The sequence below is a fragment of the Onychomys torridus genome, chromosome 8 (assembly GCF_903995425.1).
Source record: "Onychomys torridus chromosome 8, mOncTor1.1, whole genome shotgun sequence".
NCBI lineage: Eukaryota > Metazoa > Chordata > Mammalia > Rodentia > Cricetidae > Onychomys > Onychomys torridus.
This window is the reverse complement of record NC_050450.1, coordinates 90357151-90379417: the sequence shown is the minus strand read 5'-3', so window position 1 is coordinate 90379417 and position 22267 is coordinate 90357151. Positions and strand designations below refer to the sequence as shown.

Here is a 22267-nt window from a genome sequence, read left to right as displayed (position 1 = left end):
CGAGGCCAGCCTAGTCTCCAAAGTGAGTTCCAGGAAAGGCACAAAACTACACAGAGAAACCCTGTCTTAAAAAACAAAACAAAACAAAACAAAACAAAAAAGTCTCCATAGGTCTTGCAGATGCAATCTGGAGGGGTCCAAGCGCTTTTTCGGGGCTCCTAGCTAGGCAGGACTCAACACCAGTTTTTACAACCCATCTGTGGCTGCTTTTCTCAGTCCCCTCAGTGCAAAGGGTGTTCAGGCCTTTCCCCCTGGGTGATGGCCATGTGCTGCCTCAGGGCCCCACTAGAGCCCCACAGTGGGCTCACTCAGGCAGATCAGTAGCCACTGCATCCTCAGGCCTTCGGGCTTGCAGTTCAAGCCAGCATGTCAAACCAGGGCTTGGGTGTTTCTAAGGTCCTTGTCTCACCTTGCCAACCTTATGGAAGAGAATCCGATGCCTCAAGAGCCCCCCCCCCCACACACACACAACCTCTCCAGGCTGCAGACGGCCTCGGGCAGTACAAGCCAGGAACTTGAGGTGTGAGTGAGTGGTGTTACTGGGACAGAGTGAGCACATGGAGAGCAGGACCTTTTGAATGACTTCAGGGGACTCTTCTTAGTTGTAAACTTGGGAGCATGGGAAGAATTAACTACTGCTGGTCTGTCGTCACTCATGCCTGTAATCCTGGCATTTGGAAGGCAGGAGGATCAGTTCAAGGTCATCCTTCCCTAAACATGGAGTTTGGGGTTAACCTGGGCTACATAAAGACCCTGTTTCAAACCCCAGAAATCAAAACAGAATGCCCCAAATAAAAAACAAGAGTGACGGGTGGTGGTGGCACAGGCCTTTTATCCCAGCACTTGGGAGGCAGAGGCTGATCTCTGTGAGTTTGAGGCCAACCTAGGCTACAGAGTGAGTTCCAAGAAAGGCGCAACGCTACACACACACACACACACACAAGAATGAAAGAGAGACAGAGACAGAGACAGAGAGAGGGAAATTACACACAAGGCCTTCGGTTTTCTTCTTAACAGAATAGCAAAATAAATCTCTCCACTCTGCAGCTTGGTAAACCATTAACTTTGAGGCTGAAAGGACTTTAGCGGGGGTGCTGAGTTCCCAGCTTAACTGACAGTTTATGAAATGATTTTTGAGTCACTTTTAAACCAGGTGTGGCGTTAGGAGTGAATGGGAGGGGCAAGGCAAGGTCTACTATAGGGCTCAGGCTATGCTCGACCCTTAACCGGTGGCTCCTCCCGCCTCAGCCTCTCCGCCAACCCATTACCGGGGCCTTTTGATCATTGGCTGCTTTCCTAACTACCCGCTAGCTCTCACTCCGCCCCCAAACCTGGAGGTTCCGCGCTACGGAAAAGCCGCCAAGGTTTTCTCAGGGAAAAGTTATGGTTGGCCACTTGGAATCCACGTGCTAGCCGGGCTGGCTGGGCGGCTCCAGCGCCGTGCGCCACCAGTTGGAGCCTGGGGGGCGGAGAAGGTGGTGACGTGAAGCCGCCGCCCCTTCTTCTTAAAGGTGCAGGCTCAGACCGCGTGTTCCCGTTCGTTAGACGGAGCACCGCGCCGCTGTGAAAGTCTTAGAGGCGAGGCGGGCGGCGGGGGTGTCAGGTGCTGAGCTGGTGCGGAAGCACCGCTGCATGCAAGCCCACCCAGAACCCTGGAAGGCGGAGGCTCTTAACTTTGAGTGTTTTATAGCCTCTAAAGTGGGGGCGCCTATGCCACCAACAACCTACTACGAAAAGTTTTGGTGAAGGCCATCCTGGCCTACAATGGGAGCTCTAGGCCAGCCAAGGTTACATCGATCGTCTCCCAGAAAAAAGTTTTGAGCTTTAAAGGCCTTAACAGTTTGAGGCCAGTCTCGAAACGCTAGTTTTCTTCCCTGTTCCACGCTCTCACTGGGAGTCCCCGGAGCGCAGAGTCCCAAAGCGGTCCTGTAAACTTGCTCAGGCCCCACGTTCAGCTAACACGGCTGCCTTGCCCCTTATAAAGCGTTCTGGGGTTGCAACCTCGTTTCATCATCCACAAATGAAAAGGATGGTAATTCCTGCCAACACACTCGCCATAAACTGTCAACTCGCGCTAGGGAGCTCAGTGGGCGAACGTCTGCCATCGCGGCTCCATGCTCTGATGACCTTGAAGAACCGACCCTCGCGGCCGCTGCCTTTTAAAGGTCGCGGAGCGGCAATACCCACGCGACCTGGAAAAGTCCCAACGATCGCAGGTCCGGACTCCCCGGGCGGGGAATCCTGCGGGGCCGCGGGCGGGGTACAGAGAGCTTCTGCAGCCAGATGCACGCTCCGTGCCATCGGCGACCTTGACCTCCTGGCTGCGTGGAGCGCTGGGCCGCGGGGACCCGCCCACGGGGTCGCGGCGCAAGGGCGGGACTCGGGTGGGAGGGGGCGGGCCCCGCCGCACTCCGCGCGCGCAGCCAGTCGGCCCGCGGGGCGGGGCTTCGCCCTGCTGGGGGCGGGGCCGGCTCCACCGCTCTCCTCGGCGGCCGCTGTGCGGAGCGGGTGCGCGCGGACCCTGCACCGGCCGCGGAGCCGCTATGGCCCCGCCAGGCCCCTGGCGCGGCGCGGCGCAAGCACCGGCTCAGAGCCAGGTGGGCGGGCCGGAACTGGAGTGGGTTCTCCGAGGGTCCCCGGGGAACCCTAGCCGAGGCTGGGGGAAGGGGTGGGCCTCGCCAGGCGCCCCTTTGGCTGGGCCTGGGTATGGAGTGCGGTCGAATCTCGGAGAGAGGGTTTGTTACCGGGTCTCTGCTTCCGTCTCGGTTGAGCCCGCGGCTTGTATTTAAGGGAGAGAGGAGGCAGAGAATGGCCTCCATCCAGGCCTCCCGGCCTGGCCGGTCTGGCCGGGGCTGGCCGTGTGGGGGAGGGCCAGCAATCTCGAGAGGGAAGATGGACCTTCCTCTCTATCACCAGATTTGTTTACTCGTTTCTCTTGATGCCCAACTCCACCTCTACTCCACCTCTCCTGCCCAGGGCGCTCCTGTGCCCGCCCAGAGGTTGGGTGGAGGGGCAAGGCTCAGGTGTTTCGATCTTTTGGCCTCTGAAGTCCAGAGGTGCATGGTAAGCATGTGGCTGAGGAAATGGCTTTGGCCGGCTCTGCCATTGGCCAACGGCTGTTCTAGCTTCTTAACAAACTAATGACGTAACCTTGAAGGTCACCGCATCTCTGGAGCCTTAGTTTCCCCTTTGACAAAGTGAAGACGTTTACAACAATTTCAAAGGTTGTGGAGGCAAGCCCTATATGTGCCCTGAATTCCCTGCTGGTGAAATCCCAACGTGCCTTACCTCATGTCTGCCTCTCCCCAGGCCGTTTCTTACCTCTTGTTTGCCTCTCCCCAGGCCGTTCTTGTCAGAGGGTAAGCCCTATTTGACTGCAGTTTGTTTTTTAGGATTGAAACTCCAAGATGGATGATCAGGATCCTGGGGGCATTAGCCCCCTTCAACAAATGGTGGCCTCGGGAGCTGGGGCTGTGGTCACCTCCCTCTTCAGTAAGACCTAGGGAGATGGGATGTGGGCAGGTGGGGGTTGATGTGGGCTAGAGGTTGGAGGCAGTTTGGGTCTGATAAAGAAGAGGGAGAGTGAGGTGCTGAAGGAGCCTTCAGATCTGCCTCCTTCCCCAGTGACTCCCCTGGATGTGGTGAAGGTCCGCCTTCAGTCTCAGAGGCCCTCAGTAGCCAGCGGTGAGTACCTGAACCTGGAGTCAGATTGAGCGGGGCTGCCTGACAAAATATGGATCTCCTAGAGATGGGATCTCAGTATGGGGGGCAGTCCTGATCACCATGGATGACTTGTGTTTCAGAGTTGACACCTTCCAGATTCTGGAGTCTCTCCTACACCAAATGTGAGTGCCCCAAGCCACAGGAGCCCGGAATGGCCCACGAAAGAAGTGTCCCAGTGTCCCTAGAGTACCTGGGGTGCCCATGGTCATAGACTAGCATATACTTCTAGGTCACATTAGCCAGCCTGTGTCCTACACAGGGGTATCCACATAGTGGCCCAGTGGTATCGCCCAGCAAGGTCCCAGGCCCTGCCATCCTAATGTCCACCCCCTTCCTCCAGCGCCCTCCACTCTGCAATCCCCAGGGAAGTGTCTCCTCTACTGCAATGGTGTCCTGGAGCCGCTGTACCTGTGCCCAAATGGTACTCGCTGTGCCACCTGGTTTCAGGATCCTACCCGATTCACTGGCACCTTGGTAAGAAGCAGCCGTGTACCTGAGGGACTCAGTTTGGTTAGGCTGCAGGTATGAGGAATTCAGAGCAGGAAAGTGGTAGACTGTTCAGTGTAGGGAGGGCTAGCCTGGGATTCGTTCAGAAGGATTTTTGGTCCTGATGCTGATAATCAAAACAATAACCATAATATCTTAATACATGCTGGTCTGGCACTCTGCTACTGAAGAGCCACCCTAGCCTCCTTAAGGGTTGTTTTTTGTTTGTTTGTTTTTTTGAGACAAGGTTTCTCTGTAGCTTTTGGAGCCTCTCCTGGAACTCACTTTTGTAGACCAGGCTGGCCTTGAACTCACAGAGATTCACTTGTCTCTGCCTCCCAAGTGCTGGGATTAAAGGCGTGTGCCACCACCCTCCGGCCCCTCCTTGAGGCTTTAAAGGGTGACTAGGAGTCCACCTAGAACCAGATGGGGAGCTGCATGTGTGGAAGCCTGAGGGCCTAACTAGCTCTTACCAGGGACTCAGGACTATGGGCAGAGGCTGAGGGCATCCAGCCAGGCCCTGCATCAGATAGTCTGTCACAGACTTGCTCATGCCTTCTTCTTTCCCTGGGCTGGTGCTGGCTTGGTCAGGATGCCTTTGTGAAGATTGTGAGGCATGAGGGCACTAGGACCCTGTGGAGCGGCCTCCCGGCCACCTTGTGAGTACCCCCCCCCAGTCTTTGGGGTATTTCCTTCCCTTGACTCCTCTTGGCTGGGTGAGGGAGGGAGTGTTTGAAAGGTTGGGGAGCCCTTCGGTGATTTTCCTGGTCCCTCTTCATGCTCCTAGGGTGATGACTGTACCAGCTACTGCTGTCTACTTCACTGCCTATGACCAGCTCAAGGCCTTCCTATGTACTCAATCCTTGACCTCTGACCTCTGTGCACCCATGGTGGCTGGTGCCCTCGCCCGCAGTGAGCACAGCCCTGGCCCTTGATCGTCTCTGTCCCTCCTGGGTCCCAGCACCAGCCTCTGCCAGCCTGGGGGGTGGAGAGATATACTAAACCCTCAGACCCTGGGGCAAGAGCTGGGTTTTGATGCCTGGCGTCTGTGGCCTGACTGTCCACTATCTTACCATCCGTAGTGGGCACCGTGACGGTGATCAGCCCCTTGGAGCTTGTGCGGACCAAGCTGCAGGCTCAGCATGTGTCCTACCGGGAGCTAGCTGCCTGTGTTCAAGCTGCAGTGGTTCAGGGGGGCTGGCGCTCACTGTGGCTGGGCTGGGGTCCCACTGCCCTTCGAGATGTGCCCTTCTCAGGTAGGCACTTGGGTTCAGGGTGTAGGGTAAGAGAGCCCTTAGATAGTGTTCAAGGGCTCTGCAGCGAAGTCCCTCCCTTGTTACTAATGGCCATGAACCCACATCACTTTTCTGAGCCTTGGGTTCCTGATTTGTGATGTGGACTTGGCGGGGGTGGAGGGTGGGGTGGGGTGGGGTGTTTGCTGAGGTGCAGAGCAGGCAAACCTGCACCAGGGGTGGTCTGGCTCAGGTGGGAGAAGAGAAGTCTAGAGCCCACTCTCTGGCTCCCCCCCTTAATGAGTGTATCTGCTTCCCAAGCTCTGTACTGGTTCAACTATGAGCTAGCAAAGGGATGGCTGAACGGGCTGAGACCGAAAGACCAGACGTCTGTGGGCGTCAGCTTCGTGGCTGGTGGCATCTCAGGAATGGTGAGTTGATGGGTTGGGGGTGAGGCCACCAAAGGTGTCCTACAGGACCCTGAGTGGGAGTTAGCAGAGATGCCCAGAAGGTCCCTACAGAGCAGTGCCGGCTTGGGAGCCCGCTTGCTTTCCTCAGCCACTCTTGGGGGGGCCTGGGAACGGAGGAGCCGAGCGAGCCCTGTCCCCACCCCACCAGGTGGCTGCCACTCTCACTCTGCCCTTTGATGTGGTGAAGACACAGCGACAGATCGCGCTGGGGACAGTGGAGGCTGTGAGAGGTGAGCTGGGGCTAGTCAAGGCGGGGGGGGGGGGGGGGCAGGCAGGGGCCCAAACTGGGTCCTACTGAGCCGGGCCTTGAATTTGCAGTGAAGCCCCCAAGAGTTGATTCCACTTGGCTCCTGCTTCGGAGAATCCAGGCCGAATCGGGCACCAGGGGACTCTTTGCAGGTGGGTGCCTGCTGTGTGCACATGTACTGTGTTTATCCGTGTCATATGTATGAAGGACCTGGACCCTTGACCGAAGCCTGACCTCCCACACAGGTTTCCTTCCAAGGATCATCAAGGCTGCTCCCTCTTGTGCAATCATGATCAGCACTTATGAGTTTGGCAAAAGCTTCTTCCAGAGGCTCAACCAGGAACAGCCTCTGGACCACTGAAAGGCAAGGAACCACCAGCTCTTGCGCGGGTCGGGACAGGAGACTGAGCCAAGTGCCTTCCTCCCACCCAGACGTCCAGGCTACCCTCACACACGGGTTCCTGCTGTTCCCACCACCACTGGCCCACCTCCAAGTTCAAGACCAAATCTGACAGCCGCCCCTTTCTTTGTATCCCCTTGATGCTTGTTGTAGCTTGGCCCCGAGGAATCAGGATCTCGGGCCAGGCAGCCCTGTTTATTCCCCGTCTAAAGATGATGACCTTCTGTGCACTGCTGTGACTGCGGTGTCTCGGGGTATGTGTGTGCATTTGGGGGTCCCCAGTTGGTTACCTACACTTGTTATTCCAGCACTTGGGAGCCTGAGGCAGGAGGATATCTTAAGTACCAGGTCAACCAGGACTGCAAAGCTAGATTCTGTCTAGAAAAAAAAAAAAGGGAGAAAAAAAAAAAAAAAAAAAACCTGACACTTTGGGCATGGTGGCACACACCTTTAGTCCCAGCACTAGAGTGTTGAGGCAGGTGGATCTCTGACTCTGAAGCCTGCCTGTCTATAGTGGGTCCAGGCCAGCCAGAGACTGTCTTTAAAGCTTCCCACCTTATAGGGTACCCAGACAGGTAGGATGAGGGTGAAAGGTTGCCGATGTGGTGGTGAGGTCCTTCCATGCTAGGCCCCTGTGTTAGGGTGGGGTGAGAGCAAGAAGCCATCTCCCCAGTGCATGCCAAGGTGGCACTGGCACAATGGATGGGCCTGAAACTTTGGGCCACAGTGGAGTTGCACAGGCCTGTGGTAGGGAAATGCCCCACCAAAGCACACCCTCGGGGCTCTGCCAGGGCTTGAAGAAGTATAAGAAGGGTCAGAGCCAGAGAGCACTACAGATCTACAGGAGCCCCCCCCCCCCTTATGACCCCATGTACTCCCTCCCTCAGGGCACATGCTAGTTAAGAGACCCTGTTATGGAGCCCTGCCCCACTCGCCAACAGATGAAGCCACCTCAGTCCTCTGGTTTTTATTTGCCTAATCTCTCCCTACATAGGAACCAAGGAAGGGTGACTTCAGGGATATACAGGGAAAGACCAGAGGCAGGGTAGCAGGAGTTCCAGGACTGGACACCTGCTCCTGAGGCAGGTGTGGAAGATGAGCAGAGGGAACCAAGCAGGCTTCCCCAGGGGACTGACCGCCTGTGGCCTGGGTACCTCTCCCCCCTGGCCCCACCACTCCCCAGGGCAACTCCTGATGCCTCCTCCTCAGCCGGCCTGAAGCAGGAAGAGACTGGCTTGTCTTTCCCTAGAGACCCTTGGCTAGGTGGGCAGCATTCTTGAAGGGTTGCCTGGGTGGGGGACTCAACGGTGGCAGTTGTCCATGGCCCCTAGTAGATGGGGCTGGCATTGCCCACGCTGTTCCTCAGCTCGGGCTAAGCGCTGGACTGCCCTCAGGGCTGTCGCTCACCAGGCATTCGTTGGATTTGAAGCTCGCCAGGGACTTGCAGCTGGGGATGGAGGCCAGGGAGCCGCAGAGGCCCAGCATGGAGGGCGTGGGGTCCTTCCCTGGGGAGAGAGGGTGGGTGAGGCTGGACCAACCAGACTGTGTGTGGGGGTCAGGGGGATTCTTGGATGGGCTACTGCAGTTCTCAGGTCACCCCCCAGGAGACTCTTGGCCTCTTCTGGAGCATCTGCCATTTTTAATTAAACCCTGATTCAGCATGCCTTGCCTGGGGCTTGGGCCACTGTGTTGTAAACATCAGTTTATATCTCTGTCTCCCCCTGACCTTCAGCCTCTTTGTCCATTTATTAAGCACACAGTAAGCATTTGCTCTGGTTCACACTTCTGGGAATACAGAGAATGGACAAGACGTGGTCCCTGCCCTCTCGGAGCTCACAGTCTGATTGGGGAGATACACACACACACACAGTCACAAACACAGTGTGGTGGATTACATGTCCAAAGCCTGCTGTGTCTCAAAATCCAGTTACCTGATACAGTGTAGTTATAGATCTATATATTTAAAGAAAGAAAGACAGGAAGTCCAGGCACTGGGAAAACTAGAAAAGGAAGAACAAGGTGGAGCCAGGGGTGAGGTCAACACAAAATGCATGCGTTGAATCCTGGGCATTCACTCGGAGGGAGCCACTAATTTGGTTCTGAGCTTCCTGGCAGCCAAAGAAAAGGGGAAACATTGGTCAGGCAAGCAGTTGAGTGTGCATGTGGTAAAGCAAACTAGGCTGAGGAATCTCTGGAGTATGAGCCCTCCATACATGAGCACTGGGAGTTCTTTTTACCAATATCCCTATTTTATAGATGGGAATATGGGTCAGCAGAGTGAAGAGACCAAGCTCACATGTAGAGGAGAAGTGTAAGTTTACACTAGCTCTCTGAATCCCCAAACCAAGCTCCCTCATTGGTGCTGGGAGTATAGGAAAGAAAGGCTGAGAGAAGGGTTCAGCCGTGGCCTCACTTCAGACCCCCAGAAGTATACCGAGTGTGGGTGTGGGGGGTGCGCTCACCAATGGGGCCCCAGGGTTCCTCGTCCCGCTTGCCCTCTCCCAGGCGCTGGGAATCTGAGCTCAGGCTGGCCTCTGCAGACAGCGGCTCGGTGCTCATGAAGCTGTGTCTAGGGCAGAACAGAGAAGTGCAGACGATGGCCTGGAACTCCAGGCCTTGCTTCCTGGGAGTGGGGTTTGGGGCTTACCTCCGATATAGCTTGGAGTTGCCGGCACCCTCAGGCCTATTCAGTGTGCTCAGGGAGGGCCATTGGTTGACCATGGGTGTGGTGAACTCCTTGGAACCCTGGGCCAGGGGGGCATGGTCACCGGGGATCAGACCTGTCCTGGGAGGGGAGGGGGGTCAGGCCTGGCTGGAAAAGGGAAGCCAGACTCAGCAAAGGTAGGGGCTGGGGCTCAGAAAGGGAACCTGAGTGGTAAAAATGGGGATATGTGTAGCTCGGGGGTGATGGCACACATGTGGGATTCCAGTTCTAGGAGGTAGATGCAGAAGGAACACAAGTCTCAGACCTGCTACGTAATGAGGCCATATTTCTAAAAGGGGCCAGGGAGGCAGTGTTAGATCCTGGAGAGGGGTACGGGGGGGGGGGCTGGGGGCAGAGGTGGCCAGGACTGGTGCGCCCCTGTTGGGAGTTGGAGTTTAGGAGTCAGTTGGGATGATGTGTGAGCAAAGTGGAGAGGGTGGGTGCTCGACGGGGTAGGATTTGTGCTAGCTAGCTGGGACAGGGTTAGGGAAGAAATGTTCTAGGCTGTGGGGTCAGTGGGTCATGCAGATCAGAGGTCTGAACAGTGGGGATGGCACAATAAAGCTGAAGGCTGCTGAGGTCCTGTGAGAAATGTGGTCCCCACAGCAGTGGCTGGTGTCTAGCTGAGGTGAGGCTCTTGGAGGCTGCCGGATCTTAATGTTAGGAGTAATGTTTGGCAACCACAGGATCTTGGGGGAGAGAGGATGGGATGGGTGGGCTGATGCAAATTGGATGTTGGTGTCAGGAAAGTGATGCCATCCAATGGAGTCATTTTAGGATTCACAGGGCGGGTCAGGGCAGGAGGCGCGCTCACAGCTGCTCTTGCAGCTCCAGGATCACGCCTTCCAGCTCCCGCTTCTCACGCTGATTCTGCGCTGCAGCCTCTTCCAGCTGCAGCTGCAGCCGCCGATTCTCCGCCTCCAGGTCCTTCAGCTGCGACTCGCGCAGACGCACCAGCTCCTCCAGGTATCCCTGCGGGGCGCCAGCTCAGCCTGGACTTGCAAGGGGGTCCCAGCCTAGACCCTGCCCACACCACATCCAGCTCCCGAGCCTCGCCCCGCTCACCTTCTGTGCATAGACAATGCGAAACTTCTGTTCCATCTTGTGCCACTTGTTGTACCAACTGTCCTCGTCGGTGACGAGAGGCAGATAGGGGTGCTCAGGCGAGTTGTCCTCGCTGGTGCTGCTCTCCGCACTATGGCGCTCCTCCTCATCCGTCAGGTAGTCGTAGCTTAGGAGCGGGAGCAGTGGGTGGGGCCGGCTCCGCCCCGCCTCGCCCCACTAGCACCCCAACTCCGACCCTTGGGCAGTGACACCAGGATGACACTCGGCGCCCTTCCGGTGCCCATCTCCTCACCCACCGCAATAACGGGGCTGCTCACCTCTGGGTGAATTTTAGGTAGGGCGTGTAATCGATGACCACAGGCGTCTTCCCGTCCAGAACTTCACCCTTTAGACAGAAGCTGGGGCAGAAGAGCCACAGGGGTGGGGGGAGGGAATGAGGGGCGTTGGACAGTTGTGGGGGAGAAAGTCCCCTTCACCACCGCCATGCAGACCCCACCTGAAGTCGATGGCGCTCAGCCCGATCAGCATCCCGGTGAGGACAGTGGCTTCCTCCCGCAGCATGATGGCCCCGGAGTCATAGAACCTTCTGTAAGGAGAGGAGAGCAGGGACTCCCAAGGGGTCCCACACCCAGGACTTCTCTGCTTGGCTTACTTACTATAAACTTTCCAGGAGGAAGTTTCTGCTCACCAGACTGTCTTCTTCGACTCTCCTTGGAACTAGCGCCTACCCCACTCCCCCAACCCCATCACAAGGCACGGTCCTGACAACAGACACTCTTCCGTTCTCTAAGCTAAGCAGCCCCTATCAAACACCGGGTCACCCCAATCCTTTAAATCAGGAAGCAAGTCCTAGTTGTTAGTGTTTGTCATACACGCAGTAGATCCTCAAAAGACAACTCAGAAATGTGAAGACTAGGGATAGAATGTAGTTAAAAAAAAAATCAGGTTGGGGGGACCCCCCCAACCTCAATAGCTTCCCACCCCCACAATGGCATGTGACCTCTGACCCTCAGGACCCACCTTCTTGGCAAACCCCCAGGCCAAGCACTGGAGCTCTGCCACAAATCGGAACTCTGCCTTTGCGGAGCTCTCAGGGCTGGGTGTTGTAGGTCATGGCACAAGGCCAAGTAAAATGGTACAAGGCTGAGTCCTCTGCAGTCCTGTTACCATGTGCATACTGGGACTTGTAGTCCAGGTATTGAAGGTTGCTGTGGGGACTTAATGCGTAGGCAATGAACGTGCATGCTGCTTGCTGTCTGAGAGGTCTGACCTGGTAGTTCGGTTGTCCCGAAGAGCTGTGGTGATGTATTCTGACATACGCTTCTCCATGAGAGCCACCCGGATCCATGCCCGGCCCTAGGAAGCACGATCACCTTTAGTTGTCCCAGAGGGACCTATATGTGCAACATCAGGTATGGTCACCCTTCCCGTGCTGTGGGCAAGGGGTAAGTAAAGACAAAGCAGGGGTCAGTTGTGTTGACACCTGCTGTGGCCCCTCACCTTGGCTCGAGCTGTACTGATATTCTCCATGTTCTCAATACTGCTCACACAGTTGTTGGGCACTTTGCTGCAGGCCAGTCTGATATAGTCCCAGAAGCCCCGTTGCCCATCTGAGCTGAACCAGCTCACTGGACCTGCTGGGGCACAAGCTGAGCCAGGGCAGGGAGGGGACTCAGCAAGACCAGGGAGTTTGGAAAGGGTCCATGTCATAAAGCACTCACATGTATAAGCATGAGCCACCACACACACATGTACTGCCTCCCCCAGCATAAGCAGCAGGCTTGCCAACAGAGAGAGCTGCATGCCCAGTGATGGAGTTGTGGGCAGATGACCCTTTTCCCAGTCTCCTGGTACTGTGTGTTTGTTTCTATGTACAGCCCAGAAGGGAGTCCTGGGCCAGGGATGGGGTTTAGAAATCCATAGAGGATATCAGAGCAGGGTGGTGGCTGGAGCCACAGGCCGAGGCTGGAAGGGGTGGGTGATGATGGCCTACCTTTAAAACGGTGACTGAGAATCTGCTCCAAAATGGCTGCGAAATTAACAAATTCCTCGGATGAGTCATCGATGGGCTCCGCTGTGTACTTCTCTAGCAAGGTTTTCACAGAGAACCTGGGTTGAGGGCAGGGGAGGGGAAGGGGGTCAGAGAGGATGCAATAGGCAGAGGAGGGGTCAGGAAGGGCATGAATATGATGTGGGGGCAGATGAAACCAGAGTGACCACAGAAGATTCCAGACTAGGTGGAATGAGGATGACAGACACAGGGGGTGGGACAGGCAGGAAACTGATAGGCAGAGTGGGTGCAAAAGAGCCTGGGAAAGGGAGCTTCAGGGACAAGGAATGAGAGAGGATGAAACAATATGTAGAAAAAACGAGTCTGCAAGAGCTAGGGGACAGTCCCCAGACCCTTTGTCCCTATCACCCTTCAGAGAGGCATTTTCCAGGTGTGTGAACTGGGGGTCAACCAGGAGTCAGAAGCCAGCTTGCACCCAATGCTCCCAAACAGTCTTTCAGCATTGTTGGAATGGGCTTCTGTCTCTCTGGGGCTGGGGGTCACCTGTACCAGAGCATATGAGCTACCACTGTGCACATGGAATGTAGGCATGCATGCATGGCCAGGTGGATGGTCCAGCTCCAGGACATCCCTCCTCTCCCTTCTCAGGAGCCCACCCACACACCAGCTGCCCAGAGCTAGGCAGTATAGAGCTTGGGGCGTGGGAGGAGAATGCAGGGTGTGGGTCTGACATACATCAGGTGGGAGGGAGCTCTGGCAGAAGGTCCCTGAAAGGGATTTGGGGGGCCCAGACACTAGTTTCTCAGAGAGAAAGATAGCCAAAGAAGCCAAGTGAGGCCGAGGGGCTGGAGCCAAGCAGCCTCCATTACTCTCTCCAGCCTTGCTGAAGCCTCCAGCATCCTCTGCCATCCTTCCTCGGTAGTCTCCACATGCCATCTTTGCAGTGAGTGGAACAACAAGAGGACACACAGTTCCTAACATCTCATAACTACTGTTTCTAAGACAGAGCAGGAGCAGGGTGTCCAGGGATATGGGAGATACTTGGATATGTCCTTTTATTCTACCCATGTTTACCAAGCTGTACAATGTGCCCAGAACTATATTTCATATGCATCAACCCACGTGTCCATTATCACAGCCCTGAGAGGTGGGTCCTCTTATGACCACCTCCCCGAATTATAGGTAAAGGAGGCTAAAGGCTCCGGAGATGGACTGATGTAACTTGGGAGGAGGCAAGCCTTTGTCCCATTCTCCATCCTTGGCACTTTCTGCTCCAACTTACAGCTTCCTAGTGGCTGTTATAGTTATTGAGGCTTAGCCAGTAAGCTAGTTTAGTGGATAAAGGCACAATGACCCAAGTTCAATCCCAGGAACTCCATGGTGGAAGGAGAGACCTTACTCCATCCTCTGACTTCCACACTCAAACCATGGCACATGCACACACAAAATAAGTAAACAAGCCAGTAAATGTCATCTTTTATAAAAAAAGCACTAGCCAGGCATGGTGGCACATGCCTGTGGTCCTAGTACTCAGGAGGCAGAGGCAGGAGGATCACTGTGAGTTCCAGGTTAGCCTGGTTTACACAGTGAGTTCCAAGACAGCCAGAACTACATAGATCCTGTCTTTAAAAAGAAAAAGAAAAAATCAAATATACAACAAGTACTGAGGCTCTAAGAAGCCTCTGCCCTCAGTTGCCTGCCTCAATGGCTCCCGAGGCTCCCAAGCCAACAGCACAACCAAGCCTCTCCCCATCACCTCCCTTTGGGCTTACCCTGGGGTAGAGCCTGAGGCCAGATGGGTCAGTGTTGGGATGTGCAAGAGGGAATCAGCTGTGGGACTCAAAGCCTTTTTCCTTGGGTGCAAATGGAAATACCGGCACTTGCCTTGGTCAGCTTTGGTTCAGGTCCCAGACAAGGATAGAAGAAGGTGAGAATGTATGGATTGCTGGGCACAGGCCAGGTCAGGAGTCAAGCCTGGCCCTGCCAGGAAGGAGCCTGCGACTGCCATCAGGCCATTATCTGGGCTTTCTGATGTACACCATCTATTTGTGGTCATCTGGGTCAGACTTCAGCAGAGGCCTGGGGCTTGGTCAGCACGGCAGCCATCTGCCATCTGTCCTTGGGGGAGCTGAAAGCTGGTCAGAGCCTCTAGGAACCCCATGGTGTGGGCCTGGTTAGGAAAAGCGATAGCTGCTGTGGGTTACCATGGAGACAGGGAGGCCAGGGCCCAGGGGAGCCTGCAGCCTGCTAAAGGGAGCTTCTGGGAGCTGGAGGAGAACCATGTGACAGTGGTGAGGCAGCAGGGGTCCCTGCGGTTTTGGAGAATCTTGTCATGTCCCTAACCCCCTAAACTATCCCTTGTTCCTCACTCTGAGCTACCTCCAAGTCACCCAAACCTCTGCTTCTCCAGCTTCGGCCCAGTGCTTCTCCTTCCTTTCCCCACACTCAAAGCCCTGGCTATCCTGGCAAGCAAGAAAAAGATACCAAGAGCAGAGAGGAACGAGGAGAGTGCCGTGAGCTCACTGTTTCTGTGCGCCAGGAACTGACTAGCATCTAATAGGGCACACCACGGCCCAATCTTTGGTATGGCTTTTACAGCTAAGATGTACAGTCTAAGAGCTAAAACACCAAAGGCTCAGAGTAGTTAGGAAACTTCCACAAGGTTGCACAGCTAAGGACTGAAGCAATAGCTTGATCCTAGGACTGTGTGGATCCAAGGGCCGAAATCTCTGACACCAAACTGACAAGATTTGGGGAATGGAGGCAGAGACAGTGACTGTGCTCTGGGCTAGGTCACCGATACACTCGCCACACATCCCAGCCACCTTCACACAGGGCTGATGTCACAGCACTTTCGAAAGGCTGGGAAAGGGAGGCTCTGAGAGAGAGACAACATGGCTGGGTATGTGCCCTGGTATCCAAAGGAGCTCTGGGTGCTGGAGACTGGCATCAGGTGGACATGTTTCCTGGGATGAGGAACAGGGCTGAGGTTTACGTGCAGGCAGGTGGGACTGGTAAGGAAGGACAATCAGGCCTCCATCCAGGAGCATGGAGTCCAAACATTTGGTGGACATGGAGGCTGCAGGTGGAGAAGGCAGCTGGCATGGAGATCCCAGAGGGAGAGGCAAGGACAGGTGGGGGCTTGGGAGAGAGCCTGCACAGCTTTCTGGCCTCAGAGCAGGGCAGGGAGGGTGAGTCACTGCCGGGTTGAAGTGGGAAGGATTACTTCCTGGTGTCCAAGAAAGCTGAGAATTTCCCCAGCCCTGCAACAGCCCCACCCTCAGAGATTTGGGGATTTGGGCTCCCAATCTGCACTGGACTCAGGAGCCCAGGCTTCTGCAGCTAGGCCTTGAACGCTTCCTACAATAGGGTAGTGTCCTCGACCTTCACTGGATGGATTCAGGGGCTTTGCTGCTGTGCCCGGTTGATTCTGCCACAGGCTGCAGCTGCCCAGAAACACCAACCATCCTTACTTCACGAAGGTTCCAGCATGGGAAAGTCTCTTAGGAAAGGGCCACCCAAGAGGCCAAGATGACAGGGATGGCAAGAGGGGACTTGGAGGACACCCGCCCCCAACCCCAATTGAGTCCCCTTTGCCCACCCTGCCCCCACTGCCAGGAAGAGAGCCAGCCATCCTCCCCCTCCCCCTCTCACACACAATGTCACTTCCTGGTTCTCACAGGAAGCTGCAGTGCCAATTAAACTCTCTTCATCCCCCCCAAACCCCAGGCCGGGCATAGGCCTGGCTTAGCCAAGAAGAATAAGGACCGGCATACCAGCCCGCCTCCGGGTTCCGGGCCTGGGAAGGGGAGTGAGCGCGTTCCTTCTAAGCCTCGCTGTCCGACCTTTTTCCAGCGGTTGTAGAGCATCCCCGTGGGCATGCTCAACCCTTAGATTTCTCAGCCCGCCCCAACCCTTCTCCCTAACCACCCCACCCGGACCGCCAGCGGCGCCCACCTGCACACGGTGATCAGGTTCCTGCGCTCCACGATCACGTTGCGGGAAGATGCTTTCTTGGAGGGCAGCCCCAGAGCCATGGTGGTCTGCACAAAGCTCGCTTCCATTCAGATGTGCGGCCACTGCTGCTGCCGCCCGCTGCCCCCCACCCCACCCGGAGCCCCGGCCCCCCTCGCAGGATCACGGCTGGGCCTTCTGCCCCCCGGGGCCCTTCGTCCTCTTCACTGCCATCCCTCGGCCTCGACGCCTGCTGCCCGGCCCCTTCGCTCCCTCCCCCGGCAGCGATTCCGGAGCAAAACAAGGCCGGGGAGGGAGCTCTCCGAGGTGCTGAGCCGGGGCTCGTCACCCCCTCCCCCAGCCGCCAGCTCCCCCCCCCTCAGCCGGTGACGTCAGGGCCATAGGGCCCCGCCCCCCGGCGGCCCGGGACCAATCCGCAAAGGGCACAGGGTTTGGGGGGAGGGGAAGGACGGAGGCTCCTGAGAGAGCGGAGGGGGTCCCCCGGAGAGACTGCGATTGTGTAGAGAAGGACCCTGTTCTCCAACCCCCACACTCAAGGCTGGGGATCCTCGCCCGGCGTCCCAGCTTTGACGCTTTCTTCCCCTTGTTTCTAAACCGGAGTCGCTGGTGACTATCTCTGATCTCCCATGGTAGCCTGAAGAATGGAGACCCTCACCTCCTGCACCCTTTTCCGCCCTGCCCCCCACCCATTCAACCCAGGCAGCTCAGCCAGACCTGGGCCACTTTCAGAGACTGCAGGTGGCCTTAGGTGCTAACCTAGAAATTAAAGCGGGGGAGGGCTCGGGGGGCGGGGCCGCTGCGTGCGTTTGCGGTAGACAGCAAGCCAGGCTCCCCGCCGGTGGAGGATGGGAAAGCCAGCGAAACCATCCGAGTCCAGAACCTGGAACCACTCAGGACAGGGATCTGGGGTGACTGGCAGTTAGGCACCCTGGGTTCCGTGGGGGGTTCTCAGCAGCAGCCACCCCAGCGACGACTTAAGGGTTAACCCTTTGGCTTCCTGCTTTGCTGCAGCCCTCAGGGGGGCCGGTCAAAAATGGTTAGCTTTTGGTTGGGCGGGACTGAAGGCATAGTCTGGCTTCCCTGCTGTTCCTTGGTCGTCTCCCTGATAAACCAGCTCCAGGGTTTGGACATCGCTCCTGTTCGATTGGGTTGCCCCTGTAATGTGGAGTGTCAGACTTCTCTATACATTATGAATAGCCATGCCTTATCAGATCTGATTTGCACCATTTTCTCCCATTCTGTAGGTTGTCTTTTAAAATTGTCCATACTGTCATTTAATTCTCAAAAAATTAAGTCCATGAAGTCCAACCTGGCGCTTTTTTTTTTTTTTCCCATTTGTTGGCTGTCTTTGGTGTCAAATACTAGAAATTATTGCCTTTGTATGTTTTTGTGTTTTGTTTTGTTTTTGGTTTGTTTTGAGATAGGATCTCACTATGTAGCCCTGGCTGGCCTGGAACTCCATTTGTAGACCAGACTTCTTAGACTCAGAGATCCAACTGCCTCTGCCTCCTGAGCGCTGTAATTAAAGGTGTGCATCACCATGCCCAGCTCCTTTGTACATTTTGAAACAGTCTCTTGTAACCCATTCTGGACTGGAACTTGATATGAATCTGAGAATAATCTTGAACCCTGGATTCTACTGTCTCTGCCATGCCTGGATGCCTTTTTTTTTCTTCTTCTGTTTTTCTGTTGGGGATGGAGCCCAGGGCCTGTGGGTGCTAGGCAAGTGCTCTGCCACTGAACTACACCCCCAGACTCCCTGGCCCTGTTTTATTCAAAGAATTGTAAAGGCTTGCTTGTAGATCTATGTGATCCATTTTAAGTGAATTTGGATATAGTGTAAGGTACTGTCTTTTCCTCCATTGACAGACCTTGTCATGCACAAATGATTTGGCCATATATCCAAGAGTCTGTAGTTAAGCTCTATGCTGCCCCATTGGTCTGTGTCTGCCTTTACGTAGTCACACATCTTGATAAATGAAGATTTCTAGTAAGGTGTTTTTCCTTTGCCACGGTTTGAACTCAGGGCCTCATACTAGACGAGCACTCTACCACTGAGCTACATGCCAGCTCTGTATTGAGTCTGGAGATCAGGAATCATGGCCTGTGCGTTCTTTATCCTATTCTGACATATGATAACAGTTTCCTTCCTTCTCATCACCTAAGTGTTCAACAATGAAACACTGTAACATTCCCAGTGTTGAAACTTTATAGACTGAAGTGAGGTATGAATGAAGATGTGACTACTTCCTCCTCCTCTTCCTCCTCTTCTTCCTCCTTTTGGTGAGACAAGGTCTCCCTGCCTCTGCCTCCTGAGTGCTGGGGTTAAAGATGTGTGACAACACCCAGCCAGTGAGTGCTTCTTTCAACATTAGTTTGGGAGACTTGTTTTTCTTTTTCTTTTCTTTTTTCTTTCTTTCTTTTTTTCTTTTTCTTCCTTTCTTCTTTTGTTTTGTTTTTCAAGACAGGGTTTCTCTGTGTAACAGAGTCCTGGCACTTGCTTTGTAGACCAGGCTGCTTCGAACTCACAGAGATCCTCCTGCCTCTGCCTCCCGAGTGCTGGGATTAAAGATGTGTGCCACCACCGCCCGGTGACTTGTTTTCTTATATGTTATTTCAGTGTGTGTCTATGGGACATGTATCCCTGCTACTAGGAGGATAATCTTGTGTATAAGACGGAGCCTGATCAGGAAAGCAGAGGGTACATTGAGTGTCTCAGTAGAGGGGATGTAAGAACAGGAAACTGATTCCTCAGGGGCTGGAAGACAGAGAGAGCTTGAGAAGAGAATTCGAGACAACCCAAGAAGTAATGGCAGATGGCAGCCAGGACTGAGGAAGAGCAGAGGTGTTTTTATCTAAATTATTTTGTTTACCAATAAAGACTGGGGAGTCAGGCCAGGCGGTGGTGGCCTTTAATCGAGGCAGAGCCAGGCGGATCTCTGTGAGTTTGAGGCCAGCCTGGTCTACAGAGCAAGAGCCAGGACAGGCTCCAAAGCTACACAGAGAAACCCTGTCTCAAAAAACAAAACAAAACAAGACTGGGGAGTCGGATATTGGGGTGAAAATGTGCTGGATCAGAGAAGCCGAGAAGCAACCAGCTGACCTTCCTTTTTGGCCTGAGACCCAGAAAGAGAGCGTCTCTCCTTCCATCTCCAACCAAAAAGACCCTCGAATCTCTAAGTCCCTCTCTGTTATGGAATATTATTTTAACTAGGCAAAGATGTGTTACATTTGTTTATGCTGTGGAATATTTAACTATGTGAAGGTGTGTTACATTTGTTTCACCTTGCCTGCCGAAGGCACCTGATTGGTCTAATAAGAAGCCGAATGGTCAATAGCTAGGCAGGAGAGGGATAGGCAGGGCTGGGGGCGGAGAGAATAAGTAGGAGGAGAAATCTAGGCAAAGGAGAAGGAGGATTGAATGAGAAAGAGAAGACACTCCTGGGGCCAGAAGCCAGGCAGCTGCCAGCAGACACAGAAGCAAGAAAATAAGATCTACAGAAAGAAAGAAAGGTAAAAAGTCCTGAGGCAAAACACAGATGAAGAGAAACAGGTTAAGTTATAAGAGCCAATGGGACTAGCATAAGATAAAGCTGAGTGTTCATCAATAGTAAGTCTCTGTGTCATGATTTGGGAGCTTGTTGGTAGCCTAAAAGAAAAGCCTGCTACACCTCTCTGCTCCTTCCTGTGTGTCTGTCAGTCTTCCCAGGTCCTTTGTACTCTATGGCTAATTCCTGTCAATGAGTCACTGGCTTCGCCTCTTGATCCAAGGTTCATTTGAACAGTCTCGGGGGGTTCACAGTGCGATCAAAGTCCTGCAACACAGAGGGGCCCTGGGAGCCACACCAGTGGAGCCCTGCAGAGCTGAGAATGAGGCTCAGGAGAAGCTGCCACAGGAGACTGCTCATTCCTTCTCCAATGGTTCTCAGATCACAGAAGGAAGCTCAAGGCTGGACATTGTGTCCAGTGGTCAAGTCACTATAAAAACAGAACAAACAGTGGCTAACTAACTAAACTAATTCTCCTTTCCCCTGCCTTCTGGTCTCCTTTTATAACTCCTTTTAGCAGAAACCAAGAGAGAGAGAGAGAAATGGAGTCTGGGAAATTAGGTAGCAGAGTCATGACGTGGCCATGTATTAGAGATCTGGATAGAAGGAGGTAAGTAACTGAAGCTAGTTTTGCCCTTTCCTCACTCAGCCTCCAAGCAGCTTTCTGTACCTGTTAGAACAAGAACAATTTCAGGATTCTGCCTGACAAGATGCCACGGTCCTTTGTGACTGGAAGATGCTCAGGTGCCATGGCTGACTCCCGGGGGGGCTAATACTCTCCAGGATCAGCCCCAATTTCTTCAGAGGCGTCTGTAACCCAATGAGTACATTGCAAAGATAAATAACAACGAACTCTTGTGTGGAGTGGGAGAGGAAAATTAATATTCAGAGAGAATGTGGAACACAAAACTCTCAAGAAAAAGCGTGCCCGGGACTGGGGAAGTGGCTCAGACACTGAAGTGTTTATCGTGCGAACAAGAGGACCTGTGTTCAGATCCACAACGAGTGTATAAAGAAGGGCAGGCAGCATGTGCCTGTAATCTCAGTGCTGGTGACGGGAGGGGAGATGGAGACAGCATGACTCCTGGAGCTGGTTGGACCGATAGTCTAGTAGAACCAGCAAGTTCCAGGTTCAGTGAGAGATCCTGTCTCCCCGCCCCCCCTCCACCCCCCAGGGTTTCTCTGTAGCTTGGAAGCCTGTCCTGGACTAGCTCTGTAGGAGAGATCCTGTCTTAAACAAACAAAGGATATAGGGGCCACTCCGAGTCTCCGTACTCACACATGTGCACATGACACTCCTCCCGTATAGCACACACAAAAAGACAAGTATTCCCACTGGGTGGTGGTGGCACACGCCTTTAATCCCAGCACTCGGGAGGCAGAGCCAGGAGGATCTCTGTGAGTTCGAGGCCAGCCTGGTCTCCAAATCGAGTTCCAGGAAAGGTGCAAAGCTACACAGAGAAACCCTGTCTCGAAGGAAAAAAAAAAAGAAGTATTCCCAAAGCTTCTATAATCCTTGTCTCTTTTATGTCTTCGGGTTTTGCTTCTTTGAGACAGCGTCTTATACAGTCCAAGCAGGTCTCAAATCATGGTCCTCCTGTCTCGGCCTCCAAATGCTGGGATTACAGGTAAGGGTCACTGTGCCCAGCAATCCTCATTTTTACAGCCAGAAGTGCATATTTATTTATGCATTTTCTCTATTGTATTACTTATTTTTGTAACACTCTTAGCCAGCTATTTATTTATCAATTTGGACAACTAGATCTTTATGCTTGCAGAAATTTGAATTTTCATGGCCAGTGGGATGAGTTTATAATACCAGACATGCTTTCCCTCCTTTGGGGCAGGCCTCAAATCCAAGCAGAAGCTGTTGGTTACCTCTATAACAGTTGTGCCTCTGTACCACTGGGCACTTCTTGCCTATCAAGTTGTTCTTATAGCATGCAGAGTCCAGCATTGGTAAATCACCAAAGTCTTTTCTTCCTCAGTGTCCTGAATAACACTTTCTATCACTCTTTTCTTTCAAGACAGGGTTTCCCTGTGTAGCTTTGAGCCTTTCCTGGAACTCACTCTGTAGTCCAGGCTGGCCTCGAACTCACAGAGATCCACCTGCCTCTGCCTCCGAGTGCTGGGATTACAGGCGTGCGCCAGCACTGCCCGGCTACACTTTCATCACTCTTGGCTTCCAGGTCCATTCCAGAGTGGTTTCTTTCTTTCTTTCTTTTTATGTTATTTTATTTTTTTATGTTTATTTTTTTCTTTTTCCGGATTTGAGAACCAAACCCAGGGCTTTCTACCACTGAGCTAAATCCTCAGCCCCTATTTTTATTTTACTGTTTTTGGTTTTGGGAGACAAAGTGTCTGTGCAACTCTGGCTGTCTCATAACTCACTCTGTAGACCAGGCT

The 22267-nt window shown here is 54.0% G+C and overlaps 2 protein-coding genes across 10 annotated transcripts; one reads left to right on the top strand and one right to left on the bottom strand.

Moving 5' to 3' along the window:
- The first annotated feature begins 2441 nt into the window (after window positions 1-2441).
- On the top strand, window positions 2442-6797 carry Slc25a39 (solute carrier family 25 member 39). 4 transcript variants are annotated; one of them, XM_036195422.1, is made up of 12 exons: window positions 2442-2597; window positions 3393-3492; window positions 3625-3684; window positions 3804-3845; window positions 4088-4197; window positions 4801-4868; window positions 4997-5121; window positions 5292-5465; window positions 5763-5872; window positions 6060-6141; window positions 6230-6310; window positions 6404-6797. In XM_036195422.1, the coding sequence occupies exons 2-12, from the start codon at window positions 3408-3410 to the stop codon at window positions 6517-6519; spliced, it is 1053 nt and encodes a 350-aa protein (XP_036051315.1). In that variant the 5' UTR covers window positions 2442-2597; window positions 3393-3407; the 3' UTR covers window positions 6520-6797. The 4 variants fall into 4 exon arrangements, with proteins under 4 accessions (XP_036051315.1, XP_036051313.1, XP_036051314.1 ...); XM_036195420.1 differs by having other exon boundaries at window positions 4064-4197; XM_036195421.1 differs by lacking the exon at window positions 2442-2597 and adding an exon at window positions 2642-2704 and having other exon boundaries at window positions 4064-4197.
- Window positions 6798-7509: 712 nt separating this feature from the next.
- On the bottom strand, window positions 7510-16672 carry Rundc3a (RUN domain containing 3A). 6 transcript variants are annotated; one of them, XM_036195413.1, is made up of 11 exons: window positions 16296-16672; window positions 12321-12436; window positions 11828-11976; window positions 11598-11683; window positions 10824-10913; window positions 10645-10725; window positions 10328-10493; window positions 10077-10234; window positions 9206-9343; window positions 9021-9127; window positions 7510-8063 (listed from the first exon to the last, which is right to left on the bottom strand). In XM_036195413.1, exons 1-11 carry the CDS (start codon window positions 16400-16402, stop codon window positions 7921-7923), a joined length of 1341 nt encoding a protein of 446 aa, XP_036051306.1. In that variant the 5' UTR covers window positions 16403-16672; the 3' UTR covers window positions 7510-7920. The 6 variants fall into 6 exon arrangements, with proteins under 6 accessions (XP_036051306.1, XP_036051307.1, XP_036051308.1 ...); XM_036195414.1 differs by having other exon boundaries at window positions 11828-11964; window positions 16296-16667; XM_036195415.1 differs by having other exon boundaries at window positions 11828-11961; window positions 16296-16667.
- Window positions 16673-22267: the final 5595 nt, after the last annotated feature.

Coding starts and splice junctions, on each gene's coding strand:
- Slc25a39 (XM_036195420.1), top strand. CDS start 3,408: ATGGATGATCAGGATCCTGGGGGCATTAGCCCCCTTCAACAAATGGTG. Junction 3,846..4,063: donor GAGTCTCTCCTACACCAAAT/GTGAGTGCCCCA, acceptor CCCTTCCTCCAG/CGCCCTCCACTCTGCAATCC. Junction 6,142..6,229: donor GACAGTGGAGGCTGTGAGAG/GTGAGCTGGGGC, acceptor TTGAATTTGCAG/TGAAGCCCCCAAGAGTTGAT.
- Rundc3a (XM_036195413.1), bottom strand. CDS start 16,402: ATGGAAGCGAGCTTTGTGCAGACCACCATGGCTCTGGGGCTGCCCTCC. Junction 10,914..11,597: donor CGGGACAACCGAACTACCAG/GTCAGACCTCTC, acceptor CTCTCCTTACAG/AAGGTTCTATGACTCCGGGG. Junction 8,064..9,020: donor GGAACCCTGGGGCCCCATTG/GTGAGCGCACCC, acceptor CTCTCTCCCCAG/GGAAGGACCCCACGCCCTCC.